General features: G+C 54.2%; 2 protein-coding genes across 2 annotated transcripts; one reads left to right on the top strand and one right to left on the bottom strand.

The window, feature by feature from the left end:
- Positions 1 to 278: 278 nt before the first annotated feature.
- On the bottom strand, positions 279 to 6170 carry ZIC4 (Zic family member 4). The gene is made up of 3 exons (XM_035544908.1): positions 5705 to 6170; positions 4976 to 5596; positions 279 to 709 (listed from the first exon to the last, which is right to left on the bottom strand). The coding sequence occupies exons 1-3, from the start codon at positions 6168 to 6170 to the stop codon at positions 279 to 281; spliced, it is 1518 nt and encodes a 505-aa protein (XP_035400801.1).
- An 11105-nt stretch (positions 6171 to 17275) lies between these two features.
- Positions 17276 to 20237, top strand: LOC118247063 (zinc finger protein ZIC 1). Its single transcript, XM_035544750.1, has 3 exons — positions 17276 to 18251; positions 19415 to 19578; positions 20040 to 20237. The coding sequence occupies exons 1-3, from the start codon at positions 17276 to 17278 to the stop codon at positions 20235 to 20237; spliced, it is 1338 nt and encodes a 445-aa protein (XP_035400643.1).
- Positions 20238 to 21339: the final 1102 nt, after the last annotated feature.

Below are 21339 nucleotides of genomic sequence, written 5' to 3'. Positions count from 1 at the left end.
GGAAAGGAAAGGAAAGGAAAGGAAAGGAAAGGAAAGGAAACTCTGTGGGCTTGTAAACAAACTGGAGCGAGGCGGTCAGAGCGGGGGCGTATGGGGCGGAGGGGGGAAGGAGGCAACAGCCCTCCGGGGCACGGTGGCCGGGGCTCAGGTCTCTGCCTCCCTGGGGCCGAGCTCCCGCCGCGGCCCCTCTCCTCCTCTCCCGCTCGATCTCCCCGTGCCCTGCAGCCGCGCTCCCGGTCCCCAGCCCGCCGGGGGCCGCCCGCGGCCGCCTTCCGCCCCTAGCAGCGGGGCCGGGGCTGCCCGTCGGGGCGCGACGGCAGGGGGGCGGCGGGGGGCCCGGGAGGGCCGGGGGGGCCGCGGGCCCCCGCGCCCTGACACACGTACCATTCGCTCAGGTTGGCGGCGGGCGGCGCGGGCGTGGAGGGCTCGGCGTGGGAACACGAGGCGGGGGGCTCCCGGCCGGAGTCCGAGGAGGGGGACACCAAGGAGGGCGTGGAGGACTCGTAGCCGGAGCTGGGAGGAGGGGATTTGCAGTGCACTTTCATGTGTTTTCGCAGGGAGCTGGGGTGGGTGTAGGACTTGTCGCAGCCTCTCACTTTGCAGTTGTAGGGCTTGTCGCTGGTGTGGACGTGCGAGTGCTTCTTCCTGTCACTGCTGTTGGCGAAGCGTCTGTCGCAGCCCTCGAATTCGCATTTGAACGGCTTCTCCCCTGCAGGAGGGAACGGGCGAGCACAGCCGTTAGTAAGGGGGCCGCGGGGCACCCCCGGCCCTGCCTTCCCTCTCTCCATCCCTAGGCACGGCTCCCCCCGAGGCTGCTCCCCCCCGGCCCTGACCCGCCGAGCTGCCCCGGCCGCCGCCCTCTGCCCGCCCGGCTGCGCCGCCGGCTCCGCCGCGGGAGCTCCCTGCCCGGCCAGCTCCAAGCCACTCCTTCCCCTGCCCTCCGTGTCGACGTGGGTTTGTGCAAAAGACAAAGCCCCGAGATAAGGAAAACTTAGAGGCCAAGTGCTCTGTCCGGGTAAACAATGTGCGCCGTCCCTGCGGACTCCGGTGTCCCGCAGAAGGAGCGGTCAGTGATTTATCCATGGGAACGTTTCTACGTTAAATACATTTCTCACACTCCCGGAGGTGCACGTGGAAATATTATTCATCACCTCGCCAGATCGCATCTCCTCCACTCCTTTCTCGCGCTGATTACAATCCCGGGGAAGACCTGCATCCCCACGCCCTTCCCCGCTGCCCTGCTTGCTGATGCCGTGCGTTAAAGCCCAAAATCTTGGTAAAAGACAGCGATGGTGGGGGGCGAAACGGTAGGGATTCGGCTGGAGGATGACTAGGCCGGTGCACGGTTCTGTCGGGAGGGTAGGATCCTCTTTTCATTTGAGCCTACTCAGTCATGGAAGGAATTGCAATCGGGATTAATTTGTCGGGTAATAAGATAAGTGACGTTAAGCATAATAGAAATATAATCGTGCTGCCAGAGTCGTGTGCGAGTTTAACCTCGGAAGGTGTGGACCGGGCATGGTACACGATATAGAGAAGGCTTTCGAGGAAACGTGCCACAGACAGCTTCAGGATGCAGCGATGACTACGTTTTTGTCCCTGATAACAGCAAACTACAAAAGCCTGCTTGCCAAGGAGCACGCAGGTCCTGCAGCATCCGAGTATGAAAATAGACTTCTCATCTGTCCAAAGCCCAAAAGTATCGGGGAGCAGAGGACACCACAAAATATACAGCCGAACCTTAAACGTGAAGAGCAAACAAAGCCACTGTGTTCACCATCATGGCGTATATGGTGGAAAGGACTTCGAACATGTATAAAAGCTTCGAGGTTTTGTGTTCTAATTTGTTGCCCCCTACACCCACCCCCCCGATCGTCACGATTAAACTTCGGAGGGACGCAGCCCACCTCTCGCTCGGGTCTGAACACGGGCAGATAAAGGAAGGCATTCCAAATATTTCACATGAATGCACTTTATGCAAGGTGGGTGGGAAAAAGCTCATGGCTTCGCGTTTAAAGTGTGTCTTTTCCACTGTAATAATCAATGCCGATCTCTCACACCGTGCACCGCTAACATTTGCACAGAGGATTGGTAAACACCTGGCATTAGAGAGAAGGGGGGAGAGGTTAAAAATAAGGTCTCTTAGAAAATGATGCGGGTTGTAACCAAATACTGTCCCTATACACTGGTGCGTATGCATAGGCACACGCACGCATATAATCTAATTACAGCTCCACGTAAGGAAACAATTTGACCTTCAGCATCTAAGTTGAGACAACAAATCAAGGATATTAGTGTAGTACAAGCAAGCAGTAAGTTAGGAGACCCCAGGGAAAGCCATCGTCATAAGCACTCCGGTTGTGCAAAGTGAGTTGCATTCAGGTAAAAGCGGGCTGCGGCGCGTTCTGCCTTCTCCGGAGTTGAAAAATGTGAAACTTGGCTTAACCCCGTGAAAGAGCCGCCGAAAAGCCCCTCCGTGCGCTCAGACAGCGACGGGGAAGAGGGCAGCGTTTTCGCTGCCGTCTGCTCTGCATTCTCTGAACGCCTCGCTAAAGAGGAGCCAGCCTAGCCTTTTGCAAGTATTCCTTTCGCGAGAGCGGCTTTTTCTTACGTGGAAATCCCTACCCGCGAGGGAGAGGCCACGTTACAGCCCGGGCACCGAGGTGCGGCGATGCAGCCACGCAGAAAGTTCCCCGGGCGATGGAAGGAGCGCAGGAGCCCAACCCCGCCATTTTAACCCCACACTTGTAGCTGGTGCCAAAGCGGTCGGTGCATTTCGGCTGCGAAACCGGGGCATAATCCCCCGGCTCCGGGAGTGGATTAAGGTATTTACCAACTTCTCCGGGGGGTGGGAGGCCGGCGGTGGCGGCCCCGGGGCTGCGGGCGAGGCGCGGGGGGCGGCCTGCAGGGCGAGGGCTGCGGCCCCCGCCTCGCCCCATTGTTCCCGGCCCCACTGGGAAGGCGCAGGGGGGGCCCCGGTCGCGCCCCTCGGCCCGCTGCCGGCTTCGGGGCCAGCCCCGAGCGGGGAGAGCTCGGCCGTCGCCAGCAAGCCCTCCGCCTGCTCCCCGGCCTGGGAGAAATCCGAAGTCATGAATATTTGAGGAGGCAATAATTTTCCTGTTGAATCTAGGACTGTCTTCATGAATAATTTGTAGCGAGTTCTATTAGGGTTTCAGAAACATTTCGCTTTTGACAACTTCTGGGTGTTTAATAGAAACGGTAGAACCATAAAGGCCCTGCAGGAGTTTTCACAATACAGCAATTAATCACCGGGAAAGTTAAAGTGAAAAGTACAGACGCGCGGAATTATGTTTAATAAACGCAAGGCTCCGATCTCGGGTTTGCCCTGAACCTGCCTCTCCGATGTAGGTCACTTTCCCCAAGAATTTAACCATTTTCTGCTTCAGATAATTCAAACAGTGAGGCCGTTAAAGAGCAGTAAAAGTTTGTTTACTTAAGAAAAACACCGTCATTAAGGGATGAGCTCTCCCGGTTAATGGCTGTACCTGTTCTGATCCGCCAAGGAGCTAGCTCGGATACAAGTTATGTGACCCGGGATACTCGTTTCTTCTCGAAAAGGGGGCCGAGAAGCCAGCAGAGGAACCCAACTTCGCTGTTGCCCCCCCTCCTCACAGATGAGCTACTCACAGAGCGATGGAAAAATAATTAGGTGACGAGTGATGCTTGCCGTAAAATCTCCGTGCTATGCTTAGACGATAGCGATACGAAATTAGTATATATGTCATGCATATTATACCACGTCGAGTTATAGCATAAAAATGCAACTCCTGGAAGGTCAAACCGCACCGAGCATGAGGGAAGGGGAGTTTTATGAACTGGAGGGCGAAAAAAATCGTTTGGCTGTAAGCAGATCTTACAATAGGATTATGTAGTTCCCTCGCAGTGCATAAGGCTGTACAGGAGGGGGTGGGAGGTGGAAAACCTTACACTGGAACTGATTACATTTTCCAAAAAAGGACTTACTTCTTATCTTCTTCCTCAGATAAAAAAAAAAAAAAAGGCAAAAAAAAAAAAAAAGTCGGCGCTACAGACTACAAACACCGTCTGCTAAACTAATTAATACAACTTGACAAGCTGCTTCTGGAAGTGTGAAAACTTTCTACGAGTAATTTCATTAATTATAAATGTTTTCCTGCCCGGAAGAGTTCAAACATAGTTTTGCGAGATCGTCCAGCGAGTTACTTTATTTTCTCTTATCTAGAACTACCAGACGTTTCTGACACATGTCCCAATTTCGCTTCACAGATCTGCAAATGACATTTCAAAACGTACAGGCCGAAACAATACCGGGTTTTCTTCTCCTCTTTTTCCCTCCCGAGAATCAGAACTTGCAACTCCCCATATCTGCGAACGCACGGAATCCTCGGCTGGCGATGCTCATTAAAAATGTCAGTGTTATTCAGATCAAACATTTGAAACTCCCTCTGACCAAAACAAAACTGTTGAACGAAAAGGTCGCAGCTGTGTTATTCTCACAATGTTAGAGCAGCAGCATCTCAGCGACATCAGTCAAAACTGACTAGACAAGTTGTAACTCCTATTGTTCACATTTAATTTGTGAGCTTACACAATGATTTCATTTTTTTCTCCAACTACTTTAAACTGCCAAAAAAAAAATAAATCCTCGCCTGCGTGAAGAAACAGAAATTGTAGCCATGTCACTCTGTATTTTCACAGATCTACCCGCATACACGGTACAGCACTCTCCGCACAAGCAGCAAAAATACGGATGAGAATTCTGAGATTTGTTCTCGCTCACCTCCCCCATCTTTTTTTTTTTTTTTCATTTCTCCCCCCTCCCTCCAAACGGTAAAGAAGCAAACAAATCTGAGAATTTATTTTCCAGAAGTACTTGGCGTGCATTCAATAACAACGCAAAGGATACATTAAAACAAAATAAAGCAAAACCATATGCTGAATAACACAGAGAGTAAAGAGAGCTTTACATACTGACCTGTATGAGTTCTTTTGTGTATTTTGAGATTCTCTGATCTGGCAAACACTTTACCACAGCCTGGGAAAGGGCAGGGGAAAGGTTTTTCACCTGTGTGGACTCTGATGTGATTTACAAGTTTGTATTTGGCCTTGAAAGGTTTCCCTTCTCTTGGACACTCTTCCCAGAAACATATGTGATTGGACTGCTCGGGTCCTCCAACGTGCTCCACGGTGACATGAGTCACCAGCTCGTGCATCGTGCTGAAAGTTTTCGAGCATAATTTTTTGGGAGTCTGGTCCAACTCAATCCACTTACAGATGAGTTCCTGTTTGATGGGCTGCCTCATGTAACGAAAGAAGGCCCCCGGGCCGTGGTGTGGAGCCAGGTTCACGTTCAGATTCATGCCACCGTAGCTATGAAGCGAAGAAGCAGCAAAAGGATCTGTCCTGGAGGCTGGTACTTGACTGAAATGTTCAGACCTGGCGTACATTTCTCCAGGTAACCCCAGTCTTATCTGTCCGTTTAGATGGCCACCTGGAGCTGCATGGGGAGGCTGCTCATGGAGTCCAGTGAACAGAGAGGGATTCCCAGCTTCTGAGTGGTGGTGCTGGTGGTGACCATGGTGTCCAGGGTAGCTACCTGTTGTTGAGACAAACAGTCCGTGGTGAGAACTTGCAGCGGGATGCTGCTCGGTCAGCCCTGGCATGAGTGGGGCCGGCAGGTCTCTGCGTATGAAAAAGTCCCTACCTGCTGCCAGAGCCTGGGCTGTGTGAGAGACGGGGTAGGGGACTGCTGGTGACTGCGCCGGGCCAAACGCTCCTGTTTGACTAGAGACCACCTGGGCTTGGCCTGCCGGATGATGAGGATGATGATGATGATGATGGTGGTGGTGGAGCTGGTGGCGGGGCTGAGGGGCAGGGCCGAGCTTAAGGGTCGCGGGGCGATGCTGAGGAGGAGGCTGAGGAGGAGGATGGTGGCGGTGCCCCATGTGTTCTGGCCCAAGGCGGGACTCGGCGGCGTGCTCCCCCGGCGGCGTGGGCGCCGTGGCGTGGGGGTGCCCGGCGAAGGCCGGGAAGGCCGGCATGCTCGGAGGGGGGCGGTGGTGGTGCTGGGGGCGAGGAGCCCCCGCCAAGTCTACTAAGCTCAGTGCCGTGCTCCGCCGGGAGAGTGCAGCAGGGTCCATCACTGGGATCCCCAAAGCATCCACGCTCATTAGCTTCTAACGCTAAAAAGTCACCTGACGGCGGGGAGGAGAGAGAGAAAGGGGGAAAAACAGAAAAAACAAAAGAAAAAACCACAACTGTTTTTCTTTCTTTCCTACCCCCCCCCCAAAAAAAAAAAAAAAAAGAAAGTTTCCCCGTCCCGCTGCCCCCGCCGGCGGGGCGCACGGGCGGCGGCGCTGCCAGCGGGTGGGCTGCTCTGGGGGGGCGGCGGGGTCTCGGCTTTTGGCGGCGGCGGGACGGGGAGGTCCCCCCGCGGAGCCCGGCCTCCTCCCGGGGTCGGGCAGCCCCACGCGGTGCGGGACGGGACGGGATGGGACGGAGAGGAACGGGTCGGGACGGGTCGGGTCGGGACGGGACCGGACGGGTCGGGACAGGGCGCGGGCGGCCGCACACCGCCTCCGGGCCGCCGCGCCGGACCCGGCGGGCAAACAATCGCCGCGCCCTCCCATTGGCTGCCGCTGCTGCGACGTCACCGATGACAGGTCCCGCCGCCGACCGAAAGGGTTAGCGCCCGGCCCGGGGGGTGGGGGCTGAGCGGCGGGAGGGGCACTGCGCATGCGCTTCCGCCGGCCTCCCTCCCCCCCCCTCCCATCCCGCCGCCCGCCCCGCCCCGCCCCGCCGAGCCCCTGGCGGCGGCACGGCCCGGTCCGGGGGCACGGCACGGCACGACACGGGGCCGCAGCCCTGCTCGGGGCTGGGGTCCAAACGGGGGCTGCCCCCGCTCCCCGCCATCGGGCACGGGCCCGGTTCCCGCCGTCGCGGGAACAAAGCCGCGGCGGGCGGGGGGAGGCCGGGAGGGAGCGCCCCGGCTGCTCCCCATCCATATACCGGCCTCCGCCTTTGTTGGCCGGGGGCGCCCTGCCCGGCGGGGCTCCCCCCGGAAGGCCGAGGCACTCGCGAGCAGGCGGGCGGGGTCGGGGGCAGGCGGCGAGGGGCAGGCGCGGGGCCGCACAAAGGGCTCGGGGAGCTCCCGCCGCCGGCCCCCCGCAAGTTGTAGGGTTATTTGGGGGCTGGCTGCCGGGGCGATGCGAGAAACCGGCATGCCCAGACTGAATCGGAGAGTTTAACCCAGAAGAGGGAGTCTCTCTCCCTTGCCGGCTCGCTCTCCAGCACTTGCAGGGGACTTCCACGTAAGATCCCCATCCTTGGCTCGAGGAAAAAGCATCGCGATACGTTCGTGAACGCCTCGCTGCTGATGCTCCTCACCTGGAGGAGCGAGCGCGGTGTGCGGGGTTTGCGTTGCTAATGATGAAAGTGCGGGTCGGGGCTTCAGGCGGCTTCACGGCGAGGCCTTGTAGGTTTAGAAAAGCTTAGGGCTTCTGCCCAGAAGGAAGCTCCTACTTAAGTTTTTAAGAAGGGGGTTGTGAACTTAAAAAAAAAAAAAGACAATGAAAACTGGGAAAAGACGGAAGAAAGAGGGCTTCCGCTTCGAGAAAGAAAAACACAACTGTAAATATCTGCCCACAGCATTACCCCAGAGCTCGGGTTCTGACATAGAGGTGACTCCACCAATAAACGCTGAGTGGCACAAAATAGAGCAGCAATTAGTTCTCTAACCGTCGGACAAACTCCCAGCATTTGGGTCCACCACCTTACTGTTACCTTCCCAAGGGATGCTCCCTCGCACACACACCAGGTGAAGCTCCCCGCCCAGAAGCCTGGGTTTCCAGAAAAGTTTAACAGTATCGGCGATCGATCGGCTTTATGACAAGTAGCAAAGCAAGAAAACGCCTGGCATTCTCAGCCCACCTACTCTCGTAACAGAAGTTACCAGCAAACGATAGGAAATTGTAAGATTAAAGCCTAGGACATACATAATTGCACAGGGGACGTTTTATCACAGTTCCCTATACTGCGGCTGGCTGTAGTTAAATATTTTGGCTCTGGTTGGCTTTCACCCTATTTCCCCTGTAACACAAATCTAATATTTAGGTAGCTAGCTGTAGATACATCCTCGTGTACATCTTTCTGAGTGGAGATGATGAAAAGTGGCAAATGATGCAATTAGCTCTCCAGCCTTACATAACATGTTTGTGCACGCATTTTACACCACACACCATCCTCACAATAACTTAACTTTCAAATCTACTTGCTCTACAGAATGGATTTGACAGTCCCATTCATGACCATCTCAACAGGAGTGCACGGAAGAGACAAACGTTAGTAAGTATGAATCTGTTACTTACAAATGTACTGAGAGTGTGCATTCCTAATAAAGCTGCTTTCCTCCTACCTCCTTAAAACCCTTCATCTCTACATACTTGTTATCCACCGATTTTGACACTTCCCAGTCAAGGGAGGAAACATCTGGAACAGTTTATCAATTAAAAAAATGTTATAACCGCTTTTGCCCTACGCTCCCTGAAAATATTGCAATGCTTTCTCGCCAGACACTAATGGCTCTCGGCTCGTCCCTCATTCCAGGCATGCTCCCACTCCCGTTTGCGGACAGGGAGAGAGCCCCCGGTCCGGGGGGGCCCTCCCCGGCAGGTGTAGGTGCTGGGGGTCCCTCCCCGGCAGGCGAAGGTCCTGGGCGCCCTCCTCAGCGGGGGCTCCACGCGTGGGGAGCGGCGCGGGGCGGGCGGGGGCCGCCACTTGGCGGCGGGGAGGCGGGGAGACGGCGAGAGGAGGGGAGCGGGGCCGAAGCCAGCCGGCAGCTGCAGGCTGCTCAGCTTGCAGGACGTTGGGAGAAGTTGCCTGCCTGTTTACGCGGCCCTTTGGCAGCTCCAGCTCGTCCGGCTGCCACTTGAGGAGTGACCAAGGTCTCCCGCTTCTTGGCAGCGATCTGAGCCGTATTGGACCAGATAAGCCAGGCTCTCGGCACATTCTCAAATGTGTCAACATCAGACTGTGCAGGGCCAAGATTTTTTTTTTTTAAGTTTCTTTTCCAACCCACCTGCTTACGGTAAGGGCATCCCCTTTGGGACTCCCCTGGGAGTCCTGAGCTGGACGAGCTGAGCTTTTCCAGGCAGAAAGCGAGAACGCTCAAATAGCAAAGCAGAAACATCCTGAGCTAAAGCCACAACTCAGACACCAGGGAAGGTCCGGTGCTAGAGTACACTCAGAGGGACCATGGACTCTTTGGTGCCTGATCCAGGGGGAATCAACGTGTGTAGACAGGCAGCTCGGTGTCCGTACAATTTTGCTAGTAACTGCGACCCCGACCGCAGCCCCCGGCCCCAAATCCCACCTGTGTTGGAGGTCTGCTTTAGAAAGGTGACAAGTGGCAGGGATGAGCACCCGGATTTCCTCCTGTAAGACGAGTCCCAGGCACCTTTCCTGCTTTCTGCCCCTTCCCTGCAGGACCCAGGGCTCCGACTGGCCCCAGCCCTGTAGCTCCTGCCCACACCTCGGGTCCATCCTGCCCGCACCCCTACGCCGCAGCCTGCGCCTGCCGTGGCCTAGGGGACCGAAAAGCAACCGCACAGCCCCGGGGATGGGCGCAACCCCAGCTGCGCCGAGCTGCTTTACTGACCCACAGTGGTTTGCCTTGTGTTTGGTAGACATCTACCCAAGCAGCAAGGCGCTTATCAGTATTCTACCTTGGCTGGAGACAGGGCTTGCTGGAAGGTGATACAAAAGTCCCAGGAAAGCGGGAGCTGCTCGTGTTTGTGCTCCTCGAATTGGGGCCAAAACCCGCTCACCCCCGAGAGGTGCTCAGCGCAAGGGCCGGCTCCTGCCCCGGGAAGCGTGGCCGAGAGCAAAAGCTGACCTCCAGCCCCCTGGCTGTGCCCTCCCAACCCTGCCTCTGTGAACATTTCCCCTCCCCGATGAGCTGCCGGCAAATTTCCGGCCGGTGCCCCGGGCTGGCAGGGGATGCCCTGAGACGTCCATACAGCAGCTTCCAAGGGGTTTCATTAGGTTTCAACTCCCGGACGAGAGGAACAGATTAATATGAAAATCCTAATAGTTACTCAAAGGAAGCACAAAAAAAAAAAAAAAAAAAAAAAGTGGAAGAGAAAGAGAAAGAGGAAGAGAAAGAGAAAGAGGAAGAGAAAGAGAGGACCGAGCACTCATCCTGCGCAGTTCCATAGCCATCGAAGTCGCCGGGAGGCAGAAGGGAGGCAGTGGCTGGCACAGGGGCAGGGCGCAGGAGCGGAGCCCGAGCCTCTGGCAGCCCCGGCACAAGGCACTGCTGCCCAGGAGGAGGTGGGTCAGGGGAGCCTCTCAGCAAGCTCAGCATCTCCTCGGACAGAAGGGCACCGACTGGCTTGGGATCATCCTCCTCCTTTGTTTCTGTTTCCTTGCTCCATCTCTGCTCACGGGGACTTATTTCAGGGTTCCCGACTAAGGGGAATTCAGCCACCAGACGAGCTAGGGCTGGTGCCTAGGTTTGTCTCTCACTTTTTGTAACCTAGAGCTACCCTATGACAGGCAAATCATATGCTTATTTTAAATAGAATATTTCATTCAGTACCTCAAGATTAAGGTATTCCTGTCAGATAAGCTGTCAGTCACTAACTACTTAGACACCACATTGTAGAAGCCTGGTATCCCTGGTAAAGATGATACATATCATGTAAACCCCATCAACAAGATCAAAGTCTTCTTCTTTAATAGGATCCAATACATGTCAAACCTCATTCCAATCAAATCATCCGTAAATGAATTCAAGATGAATATGTCATAGAATAATGTGACAGTGCAATCACATAGGGTCAGGGGTTGTTGTTTCAATGAGAGAGTCGTCAAATATTAATTCTAGAACCTCCAAATGAATAGGCATTGAGCAGGATTAGGCAGCTGCTGGTGGGGCGTTCTGTCGCTGATTTGTGTTTATGCAAGTACTAAGCTGAAAAAAATATTGTCTCCTTTGAACTGAAAAAAGGCCATATTTTAACTTACTTGACTTTTCCAGGATGTTTCTGTAAAGTCGTTTTCTTTTCCTCATTAAAAGGGGAGTCTTGTGCCTCATTTCCTGACTTTGTTCCTGTTTGGGAAGAGGGGTGGAAAGTTAAGAGCAAAAACATTTGTGTGTGTGATATAAAAAGAGGACGGCGCTATATGTCTCGGGCATCGTGGGTTCAAAAAGAAGAAAGAAACAAAAGAAAAAAAAAAACAAACCAAGTGTTAAGCAGCGAGGGTTGGGGGAGAGACAGGCTTGCTCCGAAGGGAAACTGGAGGCTGTCTCCTCAGCAAACCGGCACATGTTTTATGGAGTCATGAAGTTTCCATGGCTGATTAAGGGAAAAAAATTATGAAAGGACATATTTTCAAATTCTCCTTTGATCTGACATTCACCTTCTGGCAGGCTGTTGTGAGGCGGGTTTTTATCAACTCGACTACATTGTTTACAGATCCTTCCTTCCCTAAATTAAATTTCGGACTCTCTGCGAGCCTCCAACACAAGTTGTTGTCTCAGCAAGGATTAGTATAGTACCACCCTAGCACTTTTCCCTGCCTATAATTTTCAGCTTGCTCTTTGCACTCTGCAAGGCAGAGCACTGTCACTGCTGCAGGCAGAACTTGGCACATCTCTCTTTGAGCGGCAGCAATAACCCCGAATGCAGATCGGGGGTTTGATACAATGGCCGAGTCCGAATTTTTGCAGATACTATTGAAATTCTCAAGTATTTTGCACCACAGAAAAGCAGACGAGAATCTCACACATTTTTTTTTCTAAGGACATTATTATTACTATTGCAGTTGCTACTATTATTATTGGGACTCCAGGGCTGGGAAATAAAAATCTATACTAACACAAATAATTGATGAGATTAATTATGAAACTTTATCAGAGTATCACAGGCATACTCCATCACAAATAATTTGACGCTCTCAATATTTTCACCGCTGTGACGAAAATTACTGCCGAAATAATAAGAACTATAGGAAGCCCTTAGGAATTATTTTTACTAGTCGACTTCCATTCATGCTCACAAGTTTATGAAGCCAGAGCAGCAGTGTCCTGCTAGCGAGAGTTTTGCAGGACTTGTGCTTTATTGGTTAGGAGGGGAGGCTGGAGGAGTTAGGAGTGCTCAGCTCCTAAGCGTTCGCCAAAAACTTGTTGAAACTGGACAAAAAAAAAATCGCTGCATTTAATATTTCAAATGGTTACCAGATGACAAAAAAGAAGGCAAAACAGTTGTGGATTTGAGAGTAAATATTGGCTAGAACTCTGCCTCGACCTCGCAGCCTCTCTGATCCGCAGAGTGCCTCTGGTGCAGCAGGGGCGCGGAGGGTGCCCAGCACCCGGGCAGGATGGCCCCGTCTTGCTCCGCAGGCTCCCGGCCGGGCTGAGCCCGGGGGCTCCGGCGCGGGGCGCGGGACCCCCGCGGGGGCCCAAGCTGGTACCGGGGGGCTCGGGGCTCCCGCGGGGCAGCCTCTGCCCTTCCCCAGACTAGCGGCCAGAGGTGCGCGGCCCCCCGGCTGCGCGGGGCCGGGAGCGCGCAGCCCCCGCAGGAGCCCCGGTGCCCGGTTCGGCGGTGCTGCCCCGGGGTGCGCGACTCGGGCGGAGCGGGCGGCAGGCAGGCGGCGTGTGCCCGGCTGGGCAAGCAACCTGTGCTGCTCGGGGTGACGGGCAGGAGGGAGTGCTCGGTGCACAAATTAAGTTCCTCTGCACCGGGTGGAGAAAGCCCCGAGCCCACCCCAACGATCGGGCTCCCGGAGAGGGGACAGCGGCACTGCTCGCCCCCGGCCGTGCTGCCTGGTGCTGGGGGCCGTGCCTGACGAAGCGAGGAGCCCTCCGGTGCACGGGGCTGGCACGCAGAGCCGGGCTCGGGTCAGAGGTCACCCTGGGTGGCGATGTGGGGGCTTCTCACCTATCCCAGGCAGCCCTTGGGGCCGGGGTCCCAGCCCTTCCGAGGGCGCTGTGGGAAGCTGGCGGCAGCGCCCAGCTCCTTGGCAGTTCCCCCGGCCCTGCCCGCGGGGGGTGGGAAGGTAGGGGGGGTTGGAGGGGGCCGGCCGGGCTCCATCCCTCCTGCAGCCGCCTATAAAGAAGGGAGAGCGGGGCCGGAGCGCCGGCTCCCCCGGCGTGTCCCCGTGGCACCGGGCGCGGCGGTGGGCGAGGCGTTGGGCGGGGTGCGCATCCCCCGGGACGCCTCCCCACGGGGCTCGCTATTGTCAGCGCTCCTCGCCCTCCGCCCTCCGCCCCGGGCCCCACCGGTCCCTCCTGGTCGGCCGCAGGACCCTGTCGACCCCGCCGCCTGCCCTTCCCCACCGAGCCCAGCCGCCGTCGGGGCTGCCGAGACCCCGCTTAGGGCTGGGAGCACCCCCGCCCCGCTTCGCGGCCCCCCGCCGCCCTTCGTTGCGCAGTGTGCCGGGCCGGGCCGCCCCCTCGGGGCCGGGGGGGGAGCGGGAGGGAGGGTGTGCAGCTGCCGGAGGGTGCCGGTGCCCCCCTCGACGGCTCCCGGGGGCTTCTCCCTCCGCCCGCCCCTGGGGGCCGGCCCCACGTGGGCGAGGGGGTGCCGAGGCACTGCCCCTCGGCACCGCGGGGCTCCTGCCCTCCTCCCCCGGGGTGGCCGAGCCTCCTCCTGCCCGTGTCCCGCCCCCCCGGGGGCAGGGAGCTGTCGCCCAAGGTGTCGGGGAAGGCGATGGGGGAAGCCTGGTGCCCGGGCTGCCAAGGTCCCCCCTCCTCCCAGGCACTTACCCCTTCGACCTGTTGAAGGTTTCTCCTCATTTCTGAACAGGCAAAAATTAACGTTGGGAGGGGGGGCGGGGGGGGGGGGGGGGGGTTGCGGGGGAGGGGAGGGAGAAGAAAGGAAGAAAGAATGAAAGAAGAAAACAATACCCCCCCCCCTCGTAAGAACCCACCACCTCTTTGGCGCTTCCATCGAGGCGGTCATCCTTCATTTCTTCTTTTCTTGCTTTCTGGAAGCAGTTAGGGAATGTATGATGAAGCAGAAATGAGCCGTCAGGATGATATTTTAATGGCTTATATGTCACGTTGGTGCATGTGGCTTTGAACTGGAGCAGCTTTCGTTTCCTGCAGAGAGTGCGCCGCAAATCCCACTTGATAACTTCTACAACCCACAACACTTTTTTTTTTTTTCTTTTTTTTACATTCACTATTACGCTATATATTTAGACACGCTTCCTAAAAGTACCCTCTCGTCTGCCTTCTCCTATATTTTGTACGGACCTGGAATGATCACTGGGTCCCCCCCTGCACTTGGAGGCAGCCTAGCACTGGACTACCTAACTTTCAGTATCTCCTAATGCCATCACCCTGAAGATTTCACAGTTATGCTGCCTACTTTGTCCTTTGCCCAGGTTAATTTTAGAAACATATACAGAGAATAATGTAACGTCCGCCTAAAGACCACGTCCCCACTGAGGCGCGTACGTAGAGCGGGTATACCTGTTGCTATAAGCTACTGCAATTCCTCCGAGTGGATTTTGCAGAATAAATGCAAACGTGTAGATTCAGCCCATCATTATCCTGAAAAGCTGTAAAGCCTCCCAAGATCCAAGGGAAATTACATAATGCATTTGCTTTGAAAGCGATCTGCATGCATTGAGCACAGTCAAACTGCATCTGCAGATAAAGTGCAGCGAAACGTACCAAGGCATATCCAAGTTTATTTGTTGTTGTTTGCTTATTTGCTTGTTTGTTTGTTTCCTAGGCAATGGCCATTTTAATGGCTCCTGAAATTATGCAGTTCTCAAGCGAGAAGTACTCGGGCAGTGTCGCTGCTTATCTGATCGCCCAGTACCTGCGCTGCGGATTGCTTCCCAGCGCCTTTCAGCCCACAGGATGAGTTTAAAGTTTCTTTGTTTGCCACCACGAATTTGAGAGACTCAGATTTAGTTGCGAATAAGCCAAGTGAAGGGCCGAACAAAGGCGAAATTGAAGGATTCCGACTCTTAGCGAGCTTTTTGTGTTTTCGTTACTAGAAAATAATTAGACCTAATTAATATGCAGGCGACCGAGTAAATAAATAATTCGCCGGCTTTATATAGGCGCACATACAAATGTGCACATATGTAAGTGTATGTATACATACGTATGCAAACACATATATTTTAAAGTTTCGTGAGACCTTTTTTTTCGGTGCCGAAGCATCGTTTAAAATATGGTACAAATGTTGCTTAGCTTAATTGATTAAGCCACAAAGGTTTTCTGCTTTTAAATACCATACTTCTACCCTTCAACAATCATTTTAATATATCGTCAATGGCTCTTTGTGGCGAGAACAAAAAAGAACTATCCGCAGTTTTTCAATAGACTTTGAGCTGGGGAAAGACAGGTTAATCGAGGGTTGCATCTAGAAAACAACCAAGTGTTGTATGTTTGCACTGAATCCAAGTGTCTACATTTTTCTAACTAAATCAAAGGGAGTGTTATTTCTTTTTCTGCTCACTCATCTGAAGGTAAGTAAATTTTCTCTGGCGATCAAAAGCCTGGTCAGCAACAAAGACGCCGCCTGCTTTTTCCACCGTCCTGGTGTGGCAAGTTGAGGAATTTCAATATCTGTGACAAGGGTGACTGATTTGTGAACTAGAAAAGGTTTGAATGTCAGAAAATTTACATTGCTCCTGTCGAGGATTTTAAATATATATATATATTCAAAATAAATAAAAACTATCTGGGACTTTCATGCTGCAGGAAGAGACACAATGTGGGTTTGGGAAATTTACAGTTTTACCTGAATGAAAGAGTCCCCGTAAAAAGAGAGAGTGAGAGAAAGGCAGAGCGAGAGAGAAAGGAGGAAGAAAATAACAAAAAAGAGGCGAAACAACAACAACAAAAGTAGAAAGTTAAGAGTTCTCACCCACCTGCGTTTTGATGGGTGCAGAAAACAAGATTTATTTCAGAAAACTGGTGGAGGGACAGAGTCAGCTACCCAGAGAAATCACGCCTGATGTTTAAAAATCAAATCAAGCGCACCCAGCACCTACTCTTGGAGAGCTGCAGTTTTAAGCAAGAGGAAAACAACAACTTCAAATGGAGCGAGCCACGACAGGGCTTCCCTTTTCAAAGCCTACAAAGTTGCTCAGCGATCTTAAAAATCCTGCCCCGCCACGACATCCCCCTCACCACCACTACCAGGGACAGAGGGACGGGGATGGAGAGGAACCTGGATAACGATGGAAGACCTTTTTTTTTTGTTTCCTTGCACGTATGCACACAAAAAGATGCGTTGGAAATATTTTCGTGAAAAAAAAAAAAAGGTTTGTTTTTTTTTTAAAAAAGTTGCTACTCCTGGAAGCCCTGCTCGTCCCCGGGGCTGTCAGGGCGCTCACAATACCTGCGATTGATGAGGCACGGGGGCCAATGGGCGGCGGGAGGCGGCCGTGCGCGCCCCTCGTTGGCGGGGCCGGGGGGAGTTACGCGGGGAAGGGGGAGCCGGCGGCAGCCAATGAGCGGCCACGTCGCCCCGCACGTCGCCCCGCCCCCGGCTCCCATTCATCAAGGGGGGGGGCCGGTGTCGTCTTTTCAATTCATTTATCTGCAGGAATGATTGCCGCTATCAGTCTCGCGTTCACCGCCCGGCTGAGGAGGTGAAAGTTTCTCCCCAGGAAGATAAACCGCAAAAGACAATATTGTGCATGATTTGCGCCTTTTTTTTTTTTTTTTTGCAGAGCGAGAAAAAAAAAAAGGCCAAAAAAAAAATCGGGGAGAGTGTGGGGAAGCTCGAAGAGGAGAGAGAAACAATCTCTCGGCCACTTCGCAACATTCCTATAGCCAAAAAAATCACTGAAGGAAGTTTCATTTTTGTTTTGCTTTTTTTTTTTTTTTTTCTGCCCGCGTTGATCTCTCTCCTTTATTGTTATTTGCAGCCAGTTTATTTTTGAGCCCACCCAACCCCCCCCACACACACACTTAAACCTCCCTGAAAAGTCAAAGCAGAGAGACAGGGAATATTTTTTGGGGCACATTTTTATTATTATTATTTGCGACTGCGAAGATCTCTTCCCCCCTTTTCCACCAGCCTCTGTTTTTTTTTTTTTTCCCCTTCTCCCCCCCCCCCTTTTTTTTTTTTCCCTGCTCTGATGCCGAAGGGGGTGTTTTTGATGTGGTTGCTTTGGTGGTGATCGTCGCTGACTTTCCAAAGAGGGTGTTTTCGCCGCCGCTGCTGCTGCTGCTGCTTCTCTCTGCGTTGTGTGTGTGCGCGCGTGCTTTTTTTTTGGTTGCTGCATCGACGCTGGGAAGATGCTTCTGGATGCTGGACCTCAGTATCCCGCCATAGGAGTCACTACCTTCGGATCGTCTCGCCACCACTCCACGGCCGATGTCACGGACAGAGAAGTGGGGCTGGGGATCAACCCCTTTGCCGACGGCATGGGCGCTTTCAAAATCAACCCCAGCACCCATGAGCTGGCCTCGGCCGGCCAGACCGCCTTCACCTCGCAGGCTCCCGGCTACGCGGCGGCGGCCCTGGGGCACCACCACCACCCGACCCACGTCAGCTCCTACTCCAGCGCCGCGTTCAACTCCACCCGGGACTTTCTGTTCCGCAACCGCGGCTTCGGGGAGGCGGCGGCCGCCAGCGCCCAGCACAGCCTCTTCGCCTCCGCCGCCGGCAGCTTCGCCGGCCCCCACGGACACAGCGATGCCGCGGGACATATACTTTTCCCCGGGCTTCACGAGCAAGCCGCCAGCCACGCTTCACCCAACGTGGTGAACGGGCAGATGCGCCTGGGCTTCTCCGGAGACATGTACGGCAGACCCGACCAGTACGGCCAGGTCACCAGCCCCCGCTCCGAGCACTATGCCTCGACCCAGCTGCACGGCTACGGCCACATGAACATGAACATGGCAGCCCACCACGGGGCAGGGGCCTTCTTTCGTTACATGCGGCAGCCCATCAAACAGGAACTCATCTGTAAGTGGATTGAGCCCGAGCAATTGTCAAACCCCAAAAAGTCCTGCAACAAAACTTTCAGCACGATGCACGAGCTGGTGACTCATGTCACCGTGGAGCACGTTGGAGGACCCGAGCAGTCCAATCACATATGTTTCTGGGAAGAGTGCCCGCGAGAAGGGAAGCCTTTCAAGGCCAAATACAAACTTGTAAATCACATCAGAGTCCACACAGGTGAAAAACCTTTCCCCTGCCCTTTCCCAGGCTGTGGTAAAGTGTTTGCCAGATCAGAGAATCTCAAAATACACAAAAGAACTCATACAGGTACGGTAACCTTCTCTGTAGCTTTTCTGCCTGCGAGTGGAAGCGCCGAGCGCCGGGGCCGGAGCGGGACGCGGGGCCGGGCTGGAGGGACCGGGGCGCTGCTTTGCTGCGGGTCGGGGCCAGGGATGCTCCGGGGCCACCCTGGGTTTTTCCCGGAGAGGCAGGCTCGGAGCTCCGCCGCGAAGCAAGCTCGGTCACAGCCGCGCCGGCAGCAGCAACAAAAAGCGATTATCCCTGACGAGGCGGAGGGAGAGAAAGGCGATTTGCTGCCGGGATCGGGATGGCAGGGGGGAAAAAAAATCGCAGCGACCTGTCCTGGTAAATTTATAGGTTTTAATTAATAGTTCTTCGGCGGTTTGGACCGCGGCGCGATGAGAAATCCTGCAAAAATATTCCAGGCAGCTCATCCGTCTCCCCTCTGCGATCCGGGGGGCTGGTAAATATTTAATTCCGAGGAGCGATTGGAAATACACCGAGGCCGGCGCCGTAGCGTGGCATTGTTGTGCGGGAGGCGGGCGGCGGGATCCCGGCGAACTTTTCCCAGCCGCGGGAGGTGGCGACGCTGCCCCCGGCTCGCACAGCCCCGCTCCCCCAGCTCCCACCCCCGAGCGCCGAAAGCCAGCATCGCTTTCCCGAGCGGGTTCGCCGAGGGTTTGTGGAGCTGTCCTTGCATTGTATTCCCCGGCCCGATAATTTTCGAGATTGCAAGAAAATACGGGGGAGGGGGCTGGGGTGGGTGGGAGCGTAAAATATCACGAGAATGGGCTATAAAAACGGAAAGTAGGCGCTGAGGATGGTGTGGAAATGCCAGCACGCCTGCTCTGCGAGCCTTGCAAGGAGGGAGACGTGCCCGGGGCTTGGGGCTGCGAATGAAACTCGCCCCTCCGGCCAGAGAGAGAGAGAGGAAAAGTTGTTTGCCCTCCTTTCGCCCCCCCAGGCCTCCCGTCCCTGCAGAAAGGGCGCTGAGAGGGGTCAGGAGCGCGGATGGGACAGGGAAGAGAGGAAGGATTTTGAGCTTCGAGCATCGTTGAACTTAGAAAGTTGCAAGTGTTTGAAATGGAGCCCTGGGCTCCCGTCCGGCGGGGCGATGGGGACAATGAGGGAGCCGGCCGGCCCTGCTTAATCAGATCCGTTTTTCCCCCCCCCCCTTCCCTCTGCAATAGGTGAAAAACCATTTAAGTGTGAATTTGAGGGCTGTGACAGGCGCTTTGCAAACAGCAGCGACCGCAAAAAGCACATGCATGTGCACACTTCCGACAAGCCCTATCTCTGCAAAATGTGTGACAAGTCCTACACGCACCCCAGCTCCCTCAGAAAGCACATGAAGGTAAATGGAAGGAGGGCGCTGCATGGAAACGTGGCGGGCTCTGGCCCCGCGTGGGCTTGGACCCCTCTTCGGGCCCGGCCGGGGCGGAGGGCAGCGGGCACGGCCGCCGGGGGCACCGGGAGCTGCCGGGCCCTGGGGGCACAGCGCGGCCCCGGAGCCCGGCCAGCGGCGGCGGGGGACCCGGTCTGGAGCCTCCCCCGGTAGCTCAGGGCCAGGCCGGGCCTTGTAGCCCCCTGCCCTTGGGGCAGCGCCTTTCGTGGGGAGGGAGGGGGGCGATGCGCGAAGCCCCCCCGAGAGCTGCCCGTCAGGCCGGGGAGAGGCCGGGGGGAGCCCCCGAGGGGTGCCCGGGCCCCGGGAGCCGGTGCTGGGCGCGGAGCCACCGCCGCCGGGGACTCCGGCAGCCTCTGCTCCTGATTTCTGCCCGATTTGTTTTTATTTTTATTTTTTTTTTCCTCTTGCAGGTCCATGAATCATCCTCGCAGGGGTCTCAGCCTTCTCCCGCCGCCAGCTCAGGCTACGAGTCCTCCACCCCTCCAACCATCGTGTCGCCATCCACAGAAAACCAGACCGCCAGCTCCTTATCCCCTTCCTCGTCCGCAGTCCACCACACGTCCAGCCACAGCACGCTTACATCAAATTTTAACGAATGGTACGTTTAAAACGCTAAAGCGAAACAATAAGAAAACCCAAACCGAAACAAAACAAAAAAAAGCCCCAAGCGAGCAAACCAGTACTCTATTTAAAAGACTCCAAAAATAATGAACACTTTGAAATTAAAAAAAAAAAAAAGGCAAACAAAAACAAAATGCTGCCAGTAGACCCAGGACTGAGTAAAATGAATACTCTTTTTTTTTTGTTTGTTTGTTTTTCTTCCTTTCTTTTTTTATTGTCTTTTGTCTTTTTTTTTTCTTTCTTTCCTTTTTTTTTTTTTTTTTTTTTTTTCCACTTTCGGACTGTTCCGCTCTGCTCTGAGGCTTGGTAGGCGAAATGGGTTAGTAGAATGCCTAAAGAAGACAAGGTTACCAGGGCAAATGCCAACCGTGTAGGGCTTTACTGGAAACCACTGATTAGAGCTCTCCAACTGCATGTCTGCTCGGGCAGCGGCCTTCCCCGTCCCCTTGTATATACAGAATTATTAGCTTCGGGAAAAAAAAAAAAAAAGGAAACAAAACCCATAAAAAAATAAAAGAAAACAGAAATGTACTGTTTGATTTTGTACATAGTTATATCGCCAGTTGACTACGGGGATGTGTGGAGTTGTGGTCTTTGCATATATGTGGGGGGAGGGGAGGGGCGGGCGGGCGGGAGCGGCGGCGGGTGGGGCGGAGGTGGGGGGGCCGAGGGAAGAGGTAGAAATTCAACTATTTGTACTGAATGGCAAGAATGTTCTAGTAAATGTGTACCAAAATGTGAATTACTTTGTATTATTACAGTCTAAACGTCGATCTAACAGAATATTATTGGTATTAATGTGCTTTTTTGTATAAAGTGCAACATTTCGTCCCAAAGTCCAGTCTAAGTAGTGCAGTAAAATGTTGTTACACGTCCTGTCAAGAAATTCGTATAGTGAAAGCCTGGATCTGCGTGTCAAACTGTTACATTTGTTTATGTAAAGTGATATTAAAAAAAAAAAGATATAAACTATATCTGTCCATTGCTTTTGGCAAATACAAGAACATAATGTATATAAATCCTAATTTCCATATTTATCCGCATGTAAAGGTCCGGTTATACATGTTACAAGATATTCAATATTTATGG

The sequence above is a fragment of the Cygnus atratus genome, chromosome 9 (assembly GCF_013377495.2).
Source record: "Cygnus atratus isolate AKBS03 ecotype Queensland, Australia chromosome 9, CAtr_DNAZoo_HiC_assembly, whole genome shotgun sequence".
Lineage (NCBI taxonomy): Eukaryota > Metazoa > Chordata > Aves > Anseriformes > Anatidae > Cygnus > Cygnus atratus.
This window is presented reverse-complemented; position numbering and strand designations above follow the sequence as displayed.